Source organism: Ammospiza caudacuta, chromosome 8 (genome assembly GCF_027887145.1).
Source record: "Ammospiza caudacuta isolate bAmmCau1 chromosome 8, bAmmCau1.pri, whole genome shotgun sequence".
Classification (NCBI taxonomy): Eukaryota; Metazoa; Chordata; class Aves; order Passeriformes; family Passerellidae; genus Ammospiza; species Ammospiza caudacuta.
Window position 1 is genome coordinate 18,747,144 of NC_080600.1, and position 21,927 is coordinate 18,769,070.

Here is a 21,927-nt window from a genome sequence, read left to right on the forward strand (position 1 = left end):
GGCCTCCTTTGCTGTGTGCAGGTTTGGGTGTCAGCTCATGCAGTCCCACGGGCTCTGAACACTGCCAGCTTTTGCTTTGCTTCATTTGTTTGGATTTCTCTTCTCTCCCCTGCCCTTTTTTGTGTTACAGATAGGAAAGGTGGCAAAAAGTTTCTCTGTTCTGTAGGAAAAAAATTAGAGGAAAGACTCATGAGTTTTTTTACTCCTGTAAAAATTAGAGGAAAAACAGAGTCTGTTTAGATTTAGCACATGCATTTTGTTGCTCCATGAAAAAATAACCTCATTCTGCAAACTAGTGCTTGTTGTGGAGAACTTCAGGGTAGCTTCATGGACCTTGTTTTAACAAATTCCAGTGATGATTTTCTGTTTAATTTATCTGACTTTTACTTCATTTAACTGAATGTGTTGACATGGTTTGATGGTCTTTTTTATATGTGCCTGGACATTCAGAGAGCCAAGACAAATGGAGAAGGGCTTTGTTAAGCCAACAGAGAGTTGGATTAGTCCTTCTTCTGGTCATTGCTTGGCCGTGGTTTGATCTTTCCCTCAGTATCTTTGAGTTAAATATGAATTTCTTCTCTATTATTGTACTGTAACTCAACTGCAGCTCTGCAGCAAGGGGAAATCAGTATCATCTGTTAGCTGTTAATAGTGTGTATTTTGGTTTAAAAAGGAATATACCACCTGGAAGAGTAAAAGGAATTGGAAGAAGTCAGAAGCTTAGGTACTTGTTAGAATTTGACCATCTTCTCCAGCATGATTGTTCCTCAATAAATTTCCACTACACAATTCCCTACCCTTGTCTTCTCCATTAATTGCACTTTGATTTAAGATTGGTCTCATTTGCTGTGACATCTACAGTAAATAAAGGTTAACAGTATAGATTTCTTTTTGAACAGCAGGCTCTAGACATTTAAATGTGTCAGACTTGATAAATTGATGTAATCTCTAATAATGACATACTAAGAAGGGCAAATACCTTTAGAATTTAGAAGGGATCCTGCTCTTGCTATTTCTCAAGTAACACTGCCTGATTCAGCATTTGGATGTTTGTGTGGCTAGAAGAGGGATGCCAATTTAACAATTCTATTAGAATGACAAATTAGCTTAGCAGGGGGAAAAAAGTAGTATCTTAAAGCATATTTGTTTTTATTTTCCCTTCTTCAGGTCCGATGATGACAATGCAGATGACAGGAGTTCCAGGGTGACCAGACTTTGCACTTACTTTCAGCAGAAATACAAGCACCTGTGCCGCCTGGAGCGGGCAGAGTCGCGGCAGAAGAAATGCCGGCACACGCTGCGGAAGGCGCTGCTGCAGGCGGCCAGCCGGGAGCCCGAGCGCGCGGGGCAGCTCCTGCACGAGCTCCGGAGGGCAGCGTGTGCTTGCACCAGGTTAGACCTGCCCTGCCGCTGCACGGGCCTGGGGCTGGCCAGGGGGACACGGGCTGAGCATCCTGCAGCTGAAAGGATGAGCTCTGAAACAGGAGTCACGCACGAGGCAGGAGAACATGACACATAAGTGCCTGTCAGTGGAGTAAAAGAAACGTGGCGTAGAGTTTACCATGAAGACAGGCCTTCTCCAGATTTATGTTGTAGAATGTGGATGGTTTGTTCAGCAGTTTCTGTGTCCAAATATCAGGTCCTTTACTGTGCCAGTAGAAGGTGTGCAGTCTGGTCTGTAGTTCACTGTTCCAATTCAGATTTTGCTTTTCAGACAGCTTTTTTGAAAAGTCTGTACCTCCTCTTAATTATCTTCCCAGCAAACCAAATTTAAGCTCATGCTTTTTGTTAGATTTAACTCAATCTAACATTAAATAAAACTTGGCAACAAAATACATAACTTCTAACAACTTTGAAGGTTATCTTCTGTGGGAATTCTTTCTAGATAATGTCAACATCCCTCTAGCTCTCAGCATATGGAGAGTTGGTTGATTCATATTCATGCAGGAACAGACTAAGTCTGAACCCTGGTGTTACATTTGGGGTATCAGAAGCATCCTTTTGCTGTTGGGGTTTTGCTTTACAGGATGTGTGACTGTGGGGTGCAGTGTATAGTATGAGATGCAGATTGGAGCTAGGTACTATGAGCATATTGTGTTTAATGGGATGCTTTTGTTCCTGGTTCAGTGGGATGTGGTTCATGACAATTGAAGTGTTCATTGTTGGGGAGGTGGACTGATTCTGAAGAACTCCTCTGAGGTGTAATGTAGAAGTCTCCATTACTGGCTTACAAAGTTGTGTATAAATTTCTCCAAACTTAAACACTACAGCAAAAGTTCACCTAAACTGACAAGCTCTTGCTGTTTTTTTTCCCCTATTATTTTTCCCTTTTATTAAACAAAAAAAGTTTACATTGTTTTGGGTAGACCAGCAAAGCCAGGTATGCCTGTCATCACTGCTCTGGTCAATTTAAGTAACCACAGAGTCTTTTCAGATAGAAAATTTTTCACAGGAGTAATACTGCTAACTAAAATTTTGCTCAGTCAAAGTACAGTTGATGACAGAAATGGCTGAAGGAAAACAGTCAGGCTACAGACAACTCTTTGTCAACCTAGAAAACAACGTGTCCAGAGGTGCAAGTGAGCCCTGGAATCGGCAGCTTTATCTCCATGAAGGTGACACGTGCCTGGAGAGCAGGCTCACCCGAGCGAGCTGTGTAACGCTTCAGTGCCCGTCCTCACCGCTGCCTGGCGCCTGCTTGCAGCTCAGGCTCAGAGCACACAGGCTGTGCTGGGGGAGCCCCGGGCACCTGCTGGTGGATTGGGCTGTAGCACGTTGATGAAGGAGAGCTTTTATCCATGTTGAGCACGCTCAGGCTCTGCCACTCCAGAGCTCAGTCTAAGTTTGAGCACATGCTTGCATGTAAGCTCTGGGGATGCTCGGCATGTTTGGATTTATGAACAGGCTTGAAAGTGCACTTGACTCCCATCTAGGCATACCCAGTACATTGAATTCTAAAGACTGACCTCATTTTTAGGGTTACCTGTGTTGACACTCACCTATTGCTGCTGCCCTTTCTGTTGCAAGGTGTTGTAATATTTACATGGTAGTAGCACATAGCACCTCTCATTACAATTAAGGCCCTGTGAAATAAGAAATAATCCTGTTACTACAGTCACACCTTCACCTGTCATTGACATCTATTCTGTGTCCCTGTGTAGAGCTTGTTAGTAGTGTGCACCCATCTGGATCATGACACACACATGTGTGTTACAATTTTTCATCTACTGTGCTACATTCAGTATAATAATTGTGTTAAGTAACCACAAGACTTCTGTAAACTCTTTTATGCTTTCTTTTCAGCACAAGCCAAGCAAGGCAGAGAGATGCAGAACCAACAATCTGCAGTGGGACTTCGAAGGGAGAGCAGTGCACTAACAAGGCCCTTCCATTCACCAGGCACTGTTTTCAGCGTATCCTCTTAACTCTGTTTGGGAGTGGCATTCAGGCATGGAGGCTGTTCTGTTTTAGGAGGTTTTTTTTTTGTTTGTTAGATTTTTGCATGATAACTAAGTTTTCTCAAAGAAATACCTATTTGTTAGTATGTCATCATACTAACAAAAGCAACTCCTTTGCTTTTCATTTGGCTGTGTGATTTAGGTGTGTAGACACTGAGGATAAGTAGTCTGCTACTGGTATTTGTAATAGGAACATCATTTTACTTTATGAGCTTTATTTAGTGTGGGCAAGAAACCTTTACAAAATGATCATCCTTCAGAATGACTTGGTACAAACCATGGGACTTTCAGCCTCCTGGCTTTCATACAGGTCTTGGTAGGTTCCAATAGACCACCTTCCTGTGCCAGTTTCGTGGAAAAAGGTTTTTATACATAGTATAAAAAGAGGGCTTACACTGACTAGAAAGATAGCAATCATACTTTGCTTTGTTTAAAGAAGCAATAGAGAAGGAGTCACAGAACCTCTTAGTCCAGATGAGGAAGGGTTCCCTGTGCTTGGAATCTCAAACAAAACTGGAAAGAATGTTGGAAGTCAATGGCTGAAAATCTCAGAAAGAAGAGAGCACAACAGGTGTGAGTTTTGGTTCTGAAGACTATAAAAAGGCAGACTTATGACCTGTAATACTTAAAATTACTGCAGACTTTGGTTTGTTTTGTTTTTGTTTTTTGGTTTTTTTTTTGTTTTTAGCTGAAGAATTGTTGGTGCTTTTGTTGGCGTGACTCCTATTGTTGGAACTTTTGATTTTGGTATTAAAAGTGACTAGTGCTGATGCACCCAGCTACTGTCAGACTGCAGCACCTTTCCAATCTTTTTGTTTTGCAGATGCCTTGTTTTTATTGTTTGATTTTTTGCAGGCTGCTTAAAAGCAGTTTGCAGAGCAGTTCCAAACCTCTATGAGAGAGCACCATGGCATACAGCTGTATTTGGGATTTGCCTCATGGTTCTGATGGGATTTTTTTGTTTGGGTAGTTTTTAATTTTAAGTGGTCTCTCTTGTTGCTGTGCGTAGAGCAGGATTGTCAAGACTAGTGATTTTGCATATATGTCCATTTTTTCTCTCTGCATTTTCTTCTCTAAAATGAACAGATTCTTGGTTCTGACCCATCCATCCAAGTCTGCTATCTGGATTGTTCTGCAGCCTTTTCATTGTCCTTTTTTTTTTTTTTTTGTTTTAACATTTTATAAACATACACAGTGATGTTGAGGTCTGAGAATTCAAGATGGAAGGAGTGCTTCTAGTGCTGTTTGAAAAAAGACGCAATGAAATATCTGTTTGATTTGCTGTAAGTCTGGAAACATTTTTACTCCTGCTAAGGATTTTCTGAAGGAAATCTCAGCAAGCTTACGTTTGGATTTACTTGACCTTTCTGTCTGCTTGCACATCTTTTTTTTCAGAGGAGCAGGAAGGATCTTGAAACTTTTTTGTCTGTGCTCTAAAGATAAATGCCAAGAATGTACCTTAAAAGATTGAATTAAGAAATACTCTTTCTTTAATGTTTCAGTATGGGTTGTCATTAGTCTGTAAGGAAATAGTCCTGTTGACTACACTGTTCCAACTGCTACTATTGATCTATTGATTAAGGCTCCAGGAAAAGGCTTCTTTTTGCTAAGAACTCATTAGTGAAATAGCTGCTTTTATAAAACTATCAGTATATAATAAAATCATTAGAGATTCTGCATGAATGCAGTTTTTTCACTTTTAAAAGTTGGGTTTGAGCCTTACCTAGCTTTGAACTTGAATAGCAAATTTAAGGCACTCATTAAAAATAGTATCCTTGGACAGATAGAGTTGAAGGCTCTGATCTTTATCAGATTGATAAATCAAAGGGCGTTCCTCCACCACTGTCTTGTGTTATTCCTGATGCAGAAATGCACAGATATCTTATTGAACCGTTCTCAGCAGCTCTTCTCGAGTTGCACAGCCAAGTTTGCAGATGGTCAGCAGTGCTCTGTGCCAGTTTTTGACATTACACATCAAACACCTCTGTGCGAAGAGCATGCCAAAAAAATGGTAAGTACAAAGCCATCATTGTATCTATTTGTGTATTGGCATGATCAGGAGTTTTAACCCCAGTCTTCCTATGAAGTCTTCCTTGACCACTAGCAAGTTTATGAACTTAAGAGATTGTTTGCTATTATTTTTCTTAAAAGGGTAAAACTTGACAAATATTCCCAGTTAGTATAAAGTATGTTGTGACAATCTTTTATGTAGTTTTGAGGATATAATGAAGTATACATGGGAATATTGTTCACTGGAGAAAATATGATTGCTGTCTTAAATTGAGAAATAGAAGATCATTGTGAGAGATCCTGTGGTCATTTTATTTGGGGTCACTCCTGGTCCTTGGATCTGAATGTAATATAAGTGTGATATTAAGAACACTGCATCTTAAACAGTCTCAGTACACGGGGCCCAAAGTACATTCTAAAGGTAATGTAGAGAGCAATTGCAAGGATGGAAATAATGGGGTTGCTACTTTATTTACCTTTTAGTAACTATTAGAATTTATCTTGAACTTCCTTCAGGGATCCATGGATCCCAGAGAAAAAGCAGTGGCCTACCTCAGCCTGAGAGAATGGAGAAATGAAGTTGATGTCCTCTGCTCTCCTTTTTATGACACCAATCTTCCAGAACAAAACTTTTAGGATAATTCACAAACCCACTTCTGTCCTGCCCCTCCTTCAAGGCTTCTTGTCCTACCTTCAATTAGGTGTAAAATTTCTTTTTTTCTATTGTTTAGTTGGGTTATTAAAAGGTTTTTTGTTACTGTTTTTGCCCAGCCTTTCCAATAATTGTGAATGATAGAGTTTTTTGATTAAAATGTGAGGGTTTGTGCTACACAGATCTGCATGGGGTTTCCCCCTTTCTAGGCAATCTTCAGTATGTCGCTCAAGGTTTACCTCTGTAACAAATATAATCCTCTGCCATACCTAGTATGGTGGCAACTGAAGACTGATGGTGGTTTGATTTATTTTTTGATGTGTCAGTGATTGCTATTCAGGAGCAATGAGGCCATAATTGTTTACCCACATCCTTATTCTAGTCCAGCAGTGTTAATTTTGTCTCCTCAGTGCTGTCCCTCTGTTATGTCAGCAGGCACTTGAGGATTGTGGCTTCAGCTGCTGCACATTATCCACATTAACACCACCTCACAACAGCGTTTTGTCTTTAATACTTACAGGAGTGCTGCTAAAGGTTATGGTTGTGCACTTTTTAGTTAGGGTTTGCTATGATAATTTTTAAAGTGACACTGCACAATCTCCAGTTCACAATATCTCATAACTTGGTCTATGTTATTTTTGCCATTGGGGTCACTGAGGAAGGAAACAGCTCAATTTTTGAAACTGTGTCTGGGTGTAAGGTAACACTTCCTCTTGCATTACATTCCACATGTCTGTGGAATGACCAGGGTGAAAAAAAGCTAGGAAAGTAATACATGTTCTTAATATGCTCCCATTGGTATTGTTTTGCTCCCAAAGGATAATTTCTTGAGAGGGGACAGCTCCCGTAAAGTTCAGCACCAGCAGCAGAGGAAACCCAGGAAAAAAACGAAGCCACCTGCACTTACCAAAAAACACAAGAAGAAGAGAAGGCGAGGCCCACGCCGGCCTCAGAAACCCATTCCTCCTGCAGTGCCCCAAGGGAACCTCACCATGCCTGCCACTGTCTCACTGCCAGTAGAGATACCCCACATACGGTCAGTGCTGCTCCTGCCCAGTTTCCCACTGCTGGCCTGAGCACTGCCAGTGAGCTCTGTACAAAGCTGCCAAGCAGCATCTGGAGCAGGCCTAAAAATTCCATCTCCATGTGGCTGTTGAAAAAAACCTTTAAGTGGTGGGTCATTTTGGTTTTGAGCAATGATTGGGTTTGATGGATAAAATATTTTACTCCTGATGTTGCCTCTTATGTAGTTAATGAGTAGCCTAAGTGTAAGCTTCCTAAACACGCTACCTAAAAGCATTTTTTCCCTAGATAATGGAGGAAAGACTGTGTGGGGAAGCATGCATTGTAGATGGATGTGCACTGATAGGTTGTCCTTTGGAGCAAGCAGAGTTGAACACCAGGGACTAATGTTCCTTTCTGTTCAGGAGCCCCTCCACTCCAGAGCTCAGTGCCGATGAGCTGCCTGATGATATCGCCAATGAAATCACAGACATTCCACATGACTTGGAATTGAATCAGGAGGACTTCTCTGATGTCCTGCCACGGCTGCCTGATGACTTGCAAGATTTTGATTTCTTTGAAGGTACCATTTTATTTTATGCTAGCTTGAACAGTCAGTGAACTGAAGAATTGAGTGTTTCTAAACTGCATTTTGAGGAGTTGCTTGCTTTCCTACAGAGGTAATAAATTCTAGAGAAGGAAGTGTGCGTTTGCTCTATTGTTTGGGAGCTCTGAAGTAAAGCAGACTTTAAGAAGGCTGTGTGCATAGTTCTCTGCTTGCTCATGTAATTACTGGTCTGAGAACCATAATTGGTTTAGTATTTTAATAATTCATTTTACATTTTTACTGCCTGTCAGTGTTACAGTTTAATCAAGAATGTTCTCAGTAATGGCATCTTTCTGCCATCGAGTGGGGCTGGAATCACAGTCAATGTTGGCCTTTGATAAAAAGAGAAGAGAGTAAGAATAAAATCTTTAAATACATTTTTGAAACTAGCTTTTGATCAGAAATGTGCTTGAATTCCTGCATTCTAAAGCTCAGTACCTGTAACTTATAACAAAAAAATTAGAACAGCCTGGAGTTGGGTACGTGATTTCTTTGGTCATTTTCTGATACAACGTGACATCAGACTGTGTTTGAATTGAAATTAACCTGAATTATACTGTCTCTGTAAATTTTAGGCCCAGGCTGTAATGTGGTAAGTAGAAAGAGGACCATGTGTTATTGCATCATTGAAAATCTTATTTAAGCATTTTTACTTCTAAGTCTAGTAAGTTTAAGAGGCATCTCCTACTATAGTATGTGGAAGGGAACAGGCAGAGGGGGATTTCAATTGAAGAGGAAGGTGTAATTTCATGGTTTTCTTACCTTGCTTGTTTAGTGAACACTGATGAATGACACTTTCTGTGTACTGGAAGCCATGCTGGAAGGTTATCATACAGTGCAGCTCTGTATTGAACTGTCTGTACATCTTCATCCTTTGAGTGCCAGGGCCAGGCTCACCTGAGAGCAGTGCACTAACTGGTGGTGTCCCTCTTTCTGCAGGTAAAAATGGAGATCTTCTTCCAACCACAGAAGAAGCTGAAGAACTGGAACGGGCCCTGCAGGCTGTAACTTCTCTTGAGTGCCTGAGTACCATTGGAGTACTTACACAGACAGATGGTGTGCCAGTTCAGGAGCTGGCAGATAGAGCGATAGGGGTGTTCTCTACAGGTGCTGGAGCTCCAGGAATGCAGTCCTTGAGTCGAGAGGTTAACACGGATCTGGGGGAGCTGTTGAATGGGCGTATAGTACACGATAATTTCTCCGCTCTGGAGCTGGATGAGAACTTGCTCCGTTCTGCTACCTTGTCCAACCCACCTACGCCCCTGGCAGGGCAGATCCAGGGGCAGTTCTCAGCCCCAGCCAACGTTGGCCTTACTTCTGCCACTCTGATAAGCCAGAGTGGCCTTGGGGAGAGAGCCTTCCCGGGACAGTTTCATGGACTTCATGATGGCAGCCATGCCTCCCAGAGGCCCCACCCTGCCCAGCTGCTGAGCAAGGCAGATGACCTGATCACCTCACGACAGCAATACAGCAGTGACCATTCACACTCCTCACCCCATGGAAGCCATTATGATAGTGAGCATGTGCCGTCTCCCTACAGTGACCATATCACATCCCCTCACACCACATCCTTTTCTGGTGATAACTTGGCAGCTACCTTCTCAGCAGAGATGCCCATGATGGCACAGCACTTGCTCCCAACGCAGCTGGATGTGCCACTTAGCGGGGTGGTCAACCCCAGAACTCACTGGGGAAATCTTCCGGTCAATCTTGGGGACCCCTCTCCGTTTAGCAACCTTCTTGGTGCAGATGGACACCTCCTGTCCACCTCCCTGTCCACACCACCTACCACCTCGCACTCAGAGACCACACAGCCTGCCTTCGCCACTGTGACCCCCAACAGCTCCAGTGTGCTTCCGGGGTTACCGCAGACCAGTTTCAGTGGCATGGGTCCTGCCTCCGCTGAACTCATGGGCTCCACCTCCCCCAAACAACAGCTCCCTCAGTTCAGCGCAGCCTTTGGGCACCAGCTGAGCTCCCACAGTGGCATTCCCAAGGACCTGCAGCCCAGCCACAGCTCCATAGCTCCTCCCACGGGCTTCGCAGTGACCGGTGCCACCACTACCAGTACCAATAACGCATCTGCGCCCTTCACCACCTCCAACTGAGCTTGTCTGCCTGGCTCCCTGCAGGTAGATGGGGGACCTGTGTTTTCTATCTTTCCTTTTTTCCTTTCTCTTTATTTTGTCTGTCTTCTCTTCCCTTTTTTTTAAGAGGGGGTTGAGAAGAAAACCCCTGCTTCAGTACTGACCAGGGTTAGCCCTCTGTGAACCTTGCTGTAGCATTCACATGTGCTCGTCAGGCACCGGTGCTCATTTATTGCAGGCAGGTTCACTGTTCCCCAATAATTCCTTAAGGATACAGCACAGTTACTGGATGTAAATGATCTTAGCAGTAAGACCTAGAAATGGGAAGATACCTCAGATCAGTGATGCATGTTACTGTTCCCTAGGGTTCGGATCAGTGCTTGCCATCCCATTAGCATCTGGTAGAAGGTTTTCCAGTGGGAAGAAATCTCTTGATTTTTTTTTTTTTATTTACTCTTTTTCCAAAGGTAGCATTTGGCATAGAAAAACTTGGCTGCACACATTGATTTGAGAGTGGTGCACTGAAGTCCTAAATCAAGATCACAATTCAAGGATGAGTTTCTTGACATAGTCTCTTGACCTCCTCTGTGTGTGTGTGTGTTTGGGGTGCAGGGAGCAGCGATTCCTTTTCTTCTTTTGGTGAAGAAGTAGTTGTCCCCTTCCAGAACTGGTCACTGTTCTTACTGCATGCTGATTTTTGGTTGTTTTTTTTTTTTTTATCACGATTTGTAATTCATTGAGTAACAAAGAGATGAGTTGACTGGTTGCCCATAAATTTGAAGGCTGTTATGAAGTTAGCCCAGGAAAACAAAAAGAAACAGAAGGATTGAAATATAGATCATGGATTAGAGAAGGTTCCTGTGAGAAATTTCCTTCCTTGCTGAATTACTGTGGCCTTGTAGCATTGATGATTTGCCTTTTCAAGTGTGTCTTTGTCCAGAACTCTTCGCCTGACAGGCTGACAGGAATTTCCCAGCTGAAACAGGAAGAATTAGGTTGGTTTTCTGCCCATCCACACAAGTCTAGGTCAGACCCATTGTAAGTTTCAAATGGATGCATTTTTCACAATATGTCTAACTAGTGAGACTTTCTTGGACAGTTTTTAATCCCCTGAGAGCCATATAGTTTTTCCAACATTTGTAGGGTTTGATGCTCTGTTTGGGAAGCTGAATGTAAGGAACTAGCAGGTACTTATCACCAGTCATGGCAAACCAAAAGAAAAATCACTAATGCAAAATAGGTAACAATTTCTTCTGTCTGCAGGATGGTTTTGTTTGTGCTGATCACCTGCTAATGACACTATTCACTCTTCCGTAGTAATTGCAATTCCTAAATAAAGTAGTCAGCTAGGTTTTTGATTTCTTAAAATAGTTATTACTTTTTAATTTTGTTCTTTAAACCAAGAGGTAATAGCAGCAGAAATTCTGAGGTGTTTACTTGTATCTCCTTATCAAGAAGGAATTTGCTTATGACTCTCTAGGGCTCAAACTTGCTACTGTACCTGACTTTGACTGTAAAAGTAACTCCTGTTTAATACAAGTCTCTACTCTCCTTGGTTTGTTTCAGAGATGCAGATGAGAGACAATAGAAAATTCTACATTTCAGTCTTGTACTGTAGACAATGGATTTTATTCTACCTGTGTGAATTACAGTCTATTTCAGGAAATTAAGAGAACCAAGCACATGTAATAGGAGGGCTTAATAAATTTTCTGAGGAAAGGATCACTGAATGAAGTTTAGTTGCTATAGAAATTCATTTTGTTAGCAGTCAGGCACACACCAAAATATCTGACCCAAACCTCTCCTTCCATCTTCCTAAGGAACAGAGTTTAAATGGGATAGGTCTTGTGTCTTCTAACGATTGTAGCAATCATATTATCCCTCTTTTCTTGAAGGATCTGTCCTCTTTAAATATAAAAGAGTATGGATGATGCATATGTCTTTTTCTGAAATTGCAGTTGTATATGGGTGGAAGAAACAAAAATTATTTTCATGCTTCTGTTGTTATGAAGTCATTATTTCATACTTGGTAAAATAGATCTTAATAATATAAGCTGAATATTTTAAGTGGTGATTTAAATATGTTTGTAACACTTAAATGTTTTTAAACCACATAAAAAGTTTAATTGAAGCCTATGAAATCCTGCTTGTGATTGTCCTGCTGATTGAGGAATGCCCAGTGATAATTGTGAATGAGGCAAATCTGACAAGGCTTTTATTTATTTTTATATTATGTTACCCGTACTTTGTTGAGGAGACAACTGTTTGATTTGCAGATGATTTTTGTTGTGTTCATCTACCTTCTTCAATGTGCTGCGATGTCTGACTGAAAAAAAGTGGAGAACTAGTATACCAAATGGTTAATTCCTTAATCTGCTTGTGAATTCATGTAATTTTAGAGGGTGTTAATTTCTATGTATTGGTTTCAGGACTTTGGTCTTGAAATGGTTCTTGTGCCCATCAAACTTCTAATGAAGCTGCAGCTAGTGCAGAGTATATTTGCCCCACACCATGTTTCTCTTTCTTAGCAAATGCTGGGAGGGAAGAGAGGATAATAGGAGCTGAGAACCGAGTTCTGCTTGGTTGTGTTGGTGTAAATTACAGAGGAGCTTTCCAGTCTAAGGTCACAGTGAGTTTGTACTGGTCTAACTCAGAACAGAACCCAGCTCCTAATCTGTGCATTGATTTAGACAGGGAATTTCAGAAGCTATCAGAGCAATGGAGGTCCATTATTACCATTTGAAATCAATGGCGTTTATGTGCCTGAGTTTCTTTAAAGTAGCTTGGGACATCAAGTCTCTTCCCCACTTAGATTTCAATCTTTGTGTATCGCTTGATGACTCTTCTCTGAAAACTGACTGCGTTACATTTTTCCATGAGCAAACTAAGTTTGCAATAAAGCTGCACTTTCAAAAATAAACTTCAGTTTGTATACAATTGAAATAGGAATCTCCCTGTCCTGTCTGCCACAGTGTTCTGAAGCGGGCCACCGCCCTTGCCTTTTCCTGGTTCACCTCTCATTTTTTCACTACCACCGATTTCATGGTTTCATGGCTGCCAAGCAGTTACGGGTCTTGATCTTAGCTTTACAAGATGGATCATTCCAGGTGGCTTTCTACCCCCACACAACATGCTGACTTCAGTCCATCAGTGTCTTACTGTTGGATGCAAGAGATCTAATTGAGAGGTATGTGTAGTCAGAGATATTTCACACCTCTTCCTCTGGGAAATCCTGCTGGCCTGGTTAAGGTGGTCCTCGAGGCTGTTATTTATGTGGTTCCCAAGTAGATTCCATGCTCCCTCACAAATGTTTTTGAGTATCAGCTCTTATAGCAATTAGCATCTTGTCACCTCTTCACCAAAGAGCCAGTGTAGCAATTTCAGATGCTCAATACCTGTTGTGCCCTTTATGTGTTGACAAATGGAATAAGGCTAGTTGAACCTAAAAGTCAATTCCCTCACATAAGATTGGAGTTTTAAAGAATGAAAAAAATTTAAGACATAATTTACATAATTTTGGCAATAATAGCACCTCAATTAGTCTCTGTACAAAAGTATTTAACACAAGATTAATTTTGACAATGTACAGAGGCTTGTCAGGAATAGCTTCATGCTCTTCTGGTGCATAAGGCATTCTCTAAGACATGCTTTGACGTTTCCTTTCACCCAAGAAGACCTTACACCAGCTTTGAGGGGAACCATATGCACTTAGATACCTCAAAGTTGATTTGTTCTTTGGCTTCATAATTATGATACAAGAACTCTGTCTCTTCCTGCCTTCCAGTTCCTCTGGGTTCTTGCTTAGATCCCTTCTCATTAGTAGCATGCTTCTGTGTATGGCTGAGCATAAAGGCACTAAATTGATAATGCTGAGAGGTAGCACAGTTGCAGGTCTGCCTCAGGCACTGTGGGGAAAATGGCAACAGCTAGATTTCCAACTGAAAATGGGGATTTGCAGTTCTGGTTTGGAAAGCACTGAAAGCCCTGAGAAGCTTATTGCCTGCTAGGCAAAAAATCAGAGAAAATAAATTGTCAAAGAAGAATTGTACCTAATAGCAGAGAGAAGCCAAAAGAAGTGGCCTTTTATTTTATTTTTTTTATAAAAGGAAGATGAGTATTGAAAAATTAGGATTTTCTGTTGTGAGCTGTCACTGGCTTTAGGGGCATGGCCGAGGAAGAAGACCTCAGACTGAGCCTGCAAACCAGCAGCCATATTCAGTTTGAAACTTTGTCTTGCTGTAACCACATCTACATGCATTCTGGGTTTGAATCTGTTTGCCAAGAGAGTCCTGCAAAGGTGTACAATAGACAGTGGGCAGTTTTCTTCCCTGAGAAGCTGGCCCTGGTGGCTACCTGTGCTGCTTCTGAGCTCCAGTTGTTCTCTGAGCTCCTGCAGCCTCCTTGCTGCTGGATATCCCTGTAGGCATTGCAAGGCCTCCACGGGTATTTCTCCCTGTCTTTGTGCTGCAGTGAGCTAAATCTGCTCATGAATTCTCCAGCAGTATGAGCCTTTGGGCAGAGAAGAGGGAAACGTTTTTAGATGATCAGCTACCTGCAGTTAACCTTTCAAGACTTGCAGGACAATGGTAGGAGGTGCTTTCAGCCAACAAACAATAGAAAAGTTACCTGTAGTGACCTTGGGCAGTGAGACATTTGTGTGGCTGTCCAGGCAGCTTCCCTGGTGGAACTGGGGTATTTTTCCTTTTGTGTTTCTACATGTGAAGGACTCTCCTGTGCAGACCTCTTGCAAGGTTCAGTAGTGGCAGAAAGAGTAACTGAGGGAATAGTTTGGGGCTAGTGTGCTGGCTGGATCTTTAGGTCTTTCTCACCTTCTGACCACAAGGTCTTTCTGATCTTCTGGGTAACATTTAATGATGGGGATTTGTGGGCTACTTCTCATACCTCCTTTATTTCCTTCCACTCCACATTCTTCATCATTCTTGCATCTGTTTTCCCATTCCCATTCTCCAATGTAAGTTATGCCAGCTGGTAAGTCTTCTGTGGTTCTGAGCAAATCTGACTGTAAGATGAACTGGAGGAGAGATTTCTGCAATTCATAACATGTATTTGGATGCTGGAATGACAGTGCAATAGAACAAAGTATTTTTCAGATCAGTGAGTAGGGAGATGTTTCACAGCATGCTAATATGTCATGAACTAGATACTGAGGGTACAACATTGATCATGGGAGTGCACATGCTAGCAGTGAACACTGAGGCATTTTTAGCAAGATTTTACCTTCTGAGAAGTTCCTCTTCATTTGAGATGTGTATCAGTAGAAAGTCACGAATTAAAATTTAAATTACTCTTTCTTAATACACTCAAGCCCAAATAAAAGTAAGGAGGATTGGTGACAAAAATCTATATTTGCGTTCACTAAACTTCAACTTTTGGACTTCAGGAGAGGTCTGGTCACAGGAGACCTTAGTTCTGATCAGTTAAAGTTTTAATCTTGTCTTTAAAACTAGACAAAGGCACTGTTAGGAAAAAAAGTTTGGGGAAGGAGAAGGAGTTAGAAAAGATGCATCTTAAAACAATTCTCTCACTTGTGTCTTCAGCCTCTTTTTAAAAAAAAATCCCAAATGGTATTGACTATTTTCCCTTTGCTGTCTGGTACTTCTTATGGTTGTTGAGTTCTTTGCTTTGCCCTGTTTTACTCTCCTCCTTTTGTAGCTACTGTGGAATGAAGTAATGTAGTGGAAGCATGAAAGGACAAAGTGAGCATGGCTGTAAGTTGAGAGCAATAGTTGAGAAAGGCTTTCTTTATCTGTCTCCTTGAAGTAAGTGTTGGCACCTTTTTAGTCTACTCGAGGTCGTAGAATTTGGTCTGAAAGTGAATAGGATGAACCTTAGGCTTTTGACCGTAAAGTGTACTTGCTGTAGAAAAATGCATTCTTCCTCCTCTTCCTCTTGCTAGTCCCCCAAACACACACACAGTGAGATGTCCAGAGTTACCCATGTGTGAGCACATAGGCATGTTGAACTTGGTCCAGTGATGCTAATGTTTAACCTGCTTTCTCCTTGTCAGCTGGTGCCCACGGAGATGAACTCGGGATAGGTAACGTTCCCAGATATCCTCTGGGAAACTTTAACTTTGGTGCAGGTTGCTCTGATGTAGCTAACTGCGATGGCATTGGCTTCTACCTTGGAGTGGACTGATTTACCCTGAAATGACTCTCTAACCTGCATCTTAAACAGTGTAGTTGGTTCTGGTGCAAGTAGATTCATTCTGAAGTGATGGACATTTTGATTCTCATGCAAAATAGCTACATCCTACCAGAAGGGGTTGAACCAGTTTCTCTGAACAGTGATGACCTTCACTGTACAGTTTTGGGTATGTCTCAGGGATTCCTTGTGGAAATAAGGGCAGTTAACAAAAAAAGAAAAAAAGAAAAAAAAAAAGAAAAAAAAAAGAAAAAAGTTAATAGTTTTAAAAGTAAATAATAATTTAAGTAGAGCGTCACCTAAGTGAGAGCGCAAGAAGGAGAAATCTTTGTTCAGTTTTATAGTCAACAGTGTCTGGCTTACGGACTCCTTCTCTTCTCGGGGCTCTCATCTCAACTTCAACATACAGAATCTTTTTCATCACGCTCAGCTTTAAACTTTTTATTTAAAGATACCCTTCCCTAATGAGCTTTCAGAATACTTATTGTAGATTTTAAGAGAAATGGTATATTAATTTATGCTATTAACATCACCTCATAAATTATAAGTTTTATACTAAAGCTGTATTGAGTGTAATGAATTATGTTGCATATGTGTTTTTAATAGCTATAAAATTATATACAAGCTTTTTTGGAAAAACAAACTAGTGAAGCACCTTTTTACACTGGATCTTTGCCGTGTCAAGGTGTACAGCTATTCTTTGCTACCTTGCAGATATCTATATCTATATATAGATATATATATAAATAAAATAAAATGGTATCCTGTATCAACAAGTATAGAACTCTTTTTAACCCTTATATTACTGTTCCTATAACTCTTTTTAAATTTTGAGTGTTACATTCTGCAATAATTTATCCGTGGTTTGTACCTATGATTAGAAATTTAGTTACAGGGTAAATAGATCAAATTTAAAAATCCAACTACTGTAGCTGGGAGTTGTGAACCAAGTTTGTAAGACCTTTTCTTTTTTTAAATGTATTTATTTCCAGTTAGCTCTGTGAGTTGGAATTTGAAAAGTTGGAACATTAGGAATCTACAGTGTCTTATTCAGGAATTTTCCCCTCCTTTCCTCACAAAGGAATTCCCACTGTGACTTATAAATAGAATTAGACTGCTTGTGTGCATGTATGTATTATATATACACACAAAAATATGCATTGGGGGGGGGATGTATGTGTGATACGAATGTGTATATTGTATGTAGGTCATAGTTTTGTAAAGAGAAAAGTAGTCAAGAGGTGATGGAATGTATTGTAGAAATGTGATTATTTAGTAGGGGGTTGTTATGTCCTCACTGTTATATAAATAACTGAAACTCTCTACTATATAATCTTCTGTTATGAGGCTAACTCTGATATCATGTCAATTTTACTGTTTTTCAAATGAGTTGCTTTGAGCCCTGTTTAAAATGCCATGAAAATACCAAGCTCCCAAAGACAGCCTTTAAATAAAACAAATGGGGGAGGAGGAATGATGGAAGAAAGGAGTTTTCCAGAACAAACTGAATGGGAAGGTTTGCATTCAGTGGGATGGAGAGGCATGAGAATTGCTGTATCTTTGCAAATTAATACCTGAATCTCCTACGGTCTGACTTGGAAAATGTTGTCAATCAGTGTTCTTGTGTTTTCCAATTAGATTGTAAGGGGTGCTGTTTGTGCAGTGGTCTCCATTCCTAAAAGGATCTTGTCTCCAAAGCAGATTTTTTTTCTCTTCTGAGGATGTTTGTGTGTATCAATTTTGCCCCAAAACTTCTGTTGTGGGATTGCAGAACAAAATACGCATTCAGTCAAGGGAGTTTCATTTAGGCTGTAAAATTCTGAATTTGATTTTGACCACTTACCTTTTTTCATAATTGGAGAAGAAAGATTTCTTTATGGGAGTTCTCATTTGAAATTGTGAGAAGTCAGAAACGTTCTTCAGATTGGCTTACTCTTCATATTGTTCTATTTAGGCTGGAGAAAGTAGCCTAATTGTTATTTATTCATACAGTATCACTTCTATGATGATCCCAGTGACTTTAGAAACCTTTTTAGAAAAACAGAGCTTCTAGTATTGAATGGAAATTTGAAATTTTTTGCAATTTTTCTTTTATTCCCCTCCATATCATGATGTTGATGCTCCCCCAGGCATCTCTCTCCCTTTCCTTCTCTCCACAATTTGTTTCTGACACATATGCATAGAGGCAAAAGGTTAGGGTGGTGGAAGTTGTCAGAGGCCTTTTCTTCTGCTTATTTGGTGGTAATGGGAATTAGGAGCATAAATCTTTATGCCGTTATGGAGGAGAATAGACCCATTTTTGTGTACAGAGAGGTATATCTGTATATGAGATAACAAGCATTTTGCTGAATGTGGACTTGCCCTCATGAAGTACAATAAATATGTATGAATGCAATCAATCTAAATCTATATATACATGCATACAGATTGATAGGTGGAATATACCTTGTGTCACACACCTGTGCATTAGCTGTAACACCAGTGAGTGTGTGAGCTAAAGAGAAGGACTGTCCACCTAACATATGTGTAACAGGTAAGCACTTGTGCCAGACAAGTTGTTCTAAATTCTTCTGAGAGGTCTGGATGACTCAGAGACTGATCTGAGCTTGGCCACCACTGGCTTGTGTTACCTCAGCCCTCGCAGTGGAGTTTCCTTTCTGTGTCTCTGCTTTTGTTTTATATTTAGTCTCTTTGAGGCCTCTTGCAAAATGCCAACTTCTTCTGCTTCCCTGCTCCATTGCCTCCATTCCAGCTCCTCCTTGTCCCTGCATCTCTGCAGTTTCTCTTGCTAGCAGCAATCAGCTTTAATGGCCCAATCCAGCTCTGCTTATGCATGAGGGAAATTCTCTTGGTGACTGGAGTGGTAGCTGAATTGGGCCCTGAGCATCTGCTGGAACTTATGCAACTTCCCCAGTTTCAATTGTGATTCAGTAGGACTGTGATTGATTTGCAGATGAATACAAACTTTTCATGGAACCTGATGCAGAGCTTCCTAGCATATTAAAAGGTTAACCCAGCATTATATTTAAATGGTCAAAATGAGAAAACTGCACCCACCAAATACTACCTTCCAATTTTCAACCCTAGGGAGAAAAAAGAAGTTTGATTTGTATCTCCCATAACACAGGAAGTAAGCAGAAGGCAGCCCTGTGCTCTGTTCTGAGCAATGGGGTTGTCATCAAACATATCAAAAGAAACACAGTTTGTTACACTTTATCATAAAACAGATTTTAAAATGGAGTGCAGAGTTGACCATTAACATGCTAGCACTTTGCATCTAGTTGTGTATTGGGTAATATTGCTTATGCAAGTAAATTATGGGCTGAAGTGTTTTATTTTCTGTTTTCTGGCTAAATGGATCTTCTATATCCTTTTAGCAGAAAGCAGCTGTCAGCAACCTGCTCAGTCACATTGAAGTGCTGTGTATCTTAGGCTTCAGTTTCAGAGGAGAATGCTGCTCCAGTTCTGTCATCGAGCCATACTGGATTCCATGTTTTCAATATGGCTATGACACAATTTTTCTTGGCCACAATTCAGCCATGGAATTTTGTCTTCCTTGCATTTCTGTTAGAAAAAGGTAACTGGTGAACTGTTCCATCTGAGCTTTCATGCAGTCACACATGGCTTCTATGATACATATGTTGGGGCGTTGTATGGATGTCTGTGTACTGCGTGTGGACAGTGTGGATTGATACGCACACGCCTATTACGCTATTTCAGTTTGTGTATGTGGAGAATGTACCTGTTGGTTATCTCCTGATATATGCTCATGCGTACCTATATTAAATATGTATATAGAGTGTAGACGTCCTGCATATACATGTGTATATGTTACGAAAATTTGGTTGGCATTTTTTTTTCTCAGTTTTTTTTTTTTTTTTGCAAATTGCTGTCCCTTATTACTTATTCTCACTGAAGCTGCATTATATAGAAGAAATGGAGAAATGTGTTATCAAAGTTTTATTTTAAAAAGGAGACTTTTAATTATCTAAAGCCATTTGTAATTGTCTTTTGAATTTTTACTAGAAGGGTTGTTATTTTAAAAAGGAAAAGAAAAAAAAGGAAACAAAAAAAAACAAAAGCAAGCAGACAAGCCCTTATTCTCACCCTCGTTTAGGTGAAAGAAATGGAAACACAAGTTTCTAAGTATTTATTTCGTTTAGATGTTTCTGAGGCATACAGTAATTACATTCTGCCCCATCCCCCTTTTGTCCAATTATAATAAATGATTCATGATTTTCTTTTCCCCTCATTACTTTTGTAAATCATTGTTCACCTCCTACATTCAATAGTACTGATATCACTAAGGAGATTTCATGTCCTTCTGTCCTTTTTAGGAGAAATACCAGTGCATCACTATTGTGTTTCATTTTAACATACTTTGTGGAGGATGGATGTTTTTATTGAAGATGTCTGTAACCCGTCTAACTTATTTAATGTGAGAAGCCTTCATTGGAATCTATCGTCCGTTTGTTTCCAACAAATTCAAGTTTCTGCAACTGTTTTTTTCACCAACATGTTAAATAATTCCCTTCTTACTTTTATGCCTGAGGTTTTAAAATTTGGCTTTGTTTTTTGGGATTTTTTCCCTCTAATTCCCAAAAATATTTATCTGCAAATGGAGCAAAAGAGATATCAGAAGCTCGACCAATATCCTTTTTCCAGTTCAGGGTAAATATATTTATCCTAGACTTGATAAAATAAGGTGGCAAATGGACAATATGAAGTGCTTAGAGGGAATGCTCTCTCTTTTTAAGGCTGTCTCCGAGAAGTTTGTGTTTGGTGTCATTTTAAAGGTAGCTTGATCATGCTTTGATATCAGAAACAGCCTTGTAACAAAGAGCCTCATACAGTTGTTCGGTCACTAGAGTTTAAAATGTAAACAAGTTGCAGTGGGAAAGCAAAGGTGAGGCAGTGTATTTTGAACCAGTGAATTGTAGCTTGCAAATGTACCTGATTTTGAAGTAACTGCATGGTAGCAAGGATTAGCAGTCTCTTACACCCCTTCCTTCTTCCCTCTCATATCTGACACATGTGTTCAGCATACCATACATTGGGAAAAATAAGCAACTTCCTCCAGCAAGGCTAATCCACTGAATGACTGCTTAAAGGGAACATACAAACGGGCACTGCCGCGTCCCGTCTCATGGTATTAGCTGGAAGCCTGGCTGATACGCACAAACAGCCCAGCCCAGCTCGCTTCTGTGCATGTGTCCCTTGGGGACAGTGTGGTGAACAAGGGCTCCTTCCCTCAGGGGCCCTGGCAGCAATGGCAACTCACACCACCTCTAGTGCTGGAGGCTCACGGACAGCATTCCAGGGGTGGGGAGGAAAGCTTGTGTTTGTACTTTCCCTTTAAATAGGAAAGGTTGGCTCACATGTTCCTCATACTTCTCAATGAATGTACTGTATTACCATTTAAAAAAAAAATCAATTAAATGATAATAGATTGGTCTCCTTTTGTTATCTGGTCCTTGTTTAATTTGTTTAAGGGTTTTTGTATACAAAAGTTTACATTTTTATGTATATTTTTCTTGTGTAAAAACTGATGTAATATGTGTATAAAACACTGTATGTATTATCTGTATATAGTGTGACAAAATGATTTTCTTTCTTTCTTTTGGATGTATTAATAAATCTTGCTGTGAAGTAGCTGTGTTTACTATGATGAAACCCTCTTCTCCAAGCCATTTTGCCAAGTCCAAGTGTATGGATATTGCCCAGGATTAAACCTACTCCATGAAGTGATTTTTTTTTCCTTTTAAAACATATCGTAAGTACAGTTATTAAACTGTCCTTTGCTTAGATTGCTGTAGAGTCTGAGTCGGCTCTTGCTTATTCTCTGTTGCTTTCTAATGACATTAGCTAATTAGTTTTGCTAACAACCTGGGGTCTTCAGTCGCAGTCCTGGTTCTAATTATAGTGCTTTCTAGCTCTGGATCACTG

At 40.4% G+C, this 21,927-nt stretch overlaps 1 protein-coding gene across 1 annotated transcript in view; it reads left to right on the forward strand.

Moving 5' to 3' along the window:
* INO80D (INO80 complex subunit D) overlaps positions 1 to 21,568 on the forward strand; it is a 43,966-nt gene extending 22,398 nt beyond the window's left edge. The window contains exons 6-12 of the mRNA XM_058809652.1: positions 1,168 to 1,392; positions 3,304 to 3,413; positions 5,336 to 5,469; positions 6,939 to 7,156; positions 7,548 to 7,705; positions 8,669 to 9,861; positions 19,359 to 21,568. Of these exons, the coding sequence (XP_058665635.1) occupies positions 1,168 to 1,392; positions 3,304 to 3,413; positions 5,336 to 5,469; positions 6,939 to 7,156; positions 7,548 to 7,705; positions 8,669 to 9,837 (2,014 nt within the window). The 3' untranslated portion in view covers positions 9,838 to 9,861; positions 19,359 to 21,568. The remainder of the gene's footprint in view (positions 1 to 1,167; positions 1,393 to 3,303; positions 3,414 to 5,335; positions 5,470 to 6,938; positions 7,157 to 7,547; positions 7,706 to 8,668; positions 9,862 to 19,358) is intronic.
* The last annotated feature ends 359 nt before the right edge of the window (positions 21,569 to 21,927 follow it).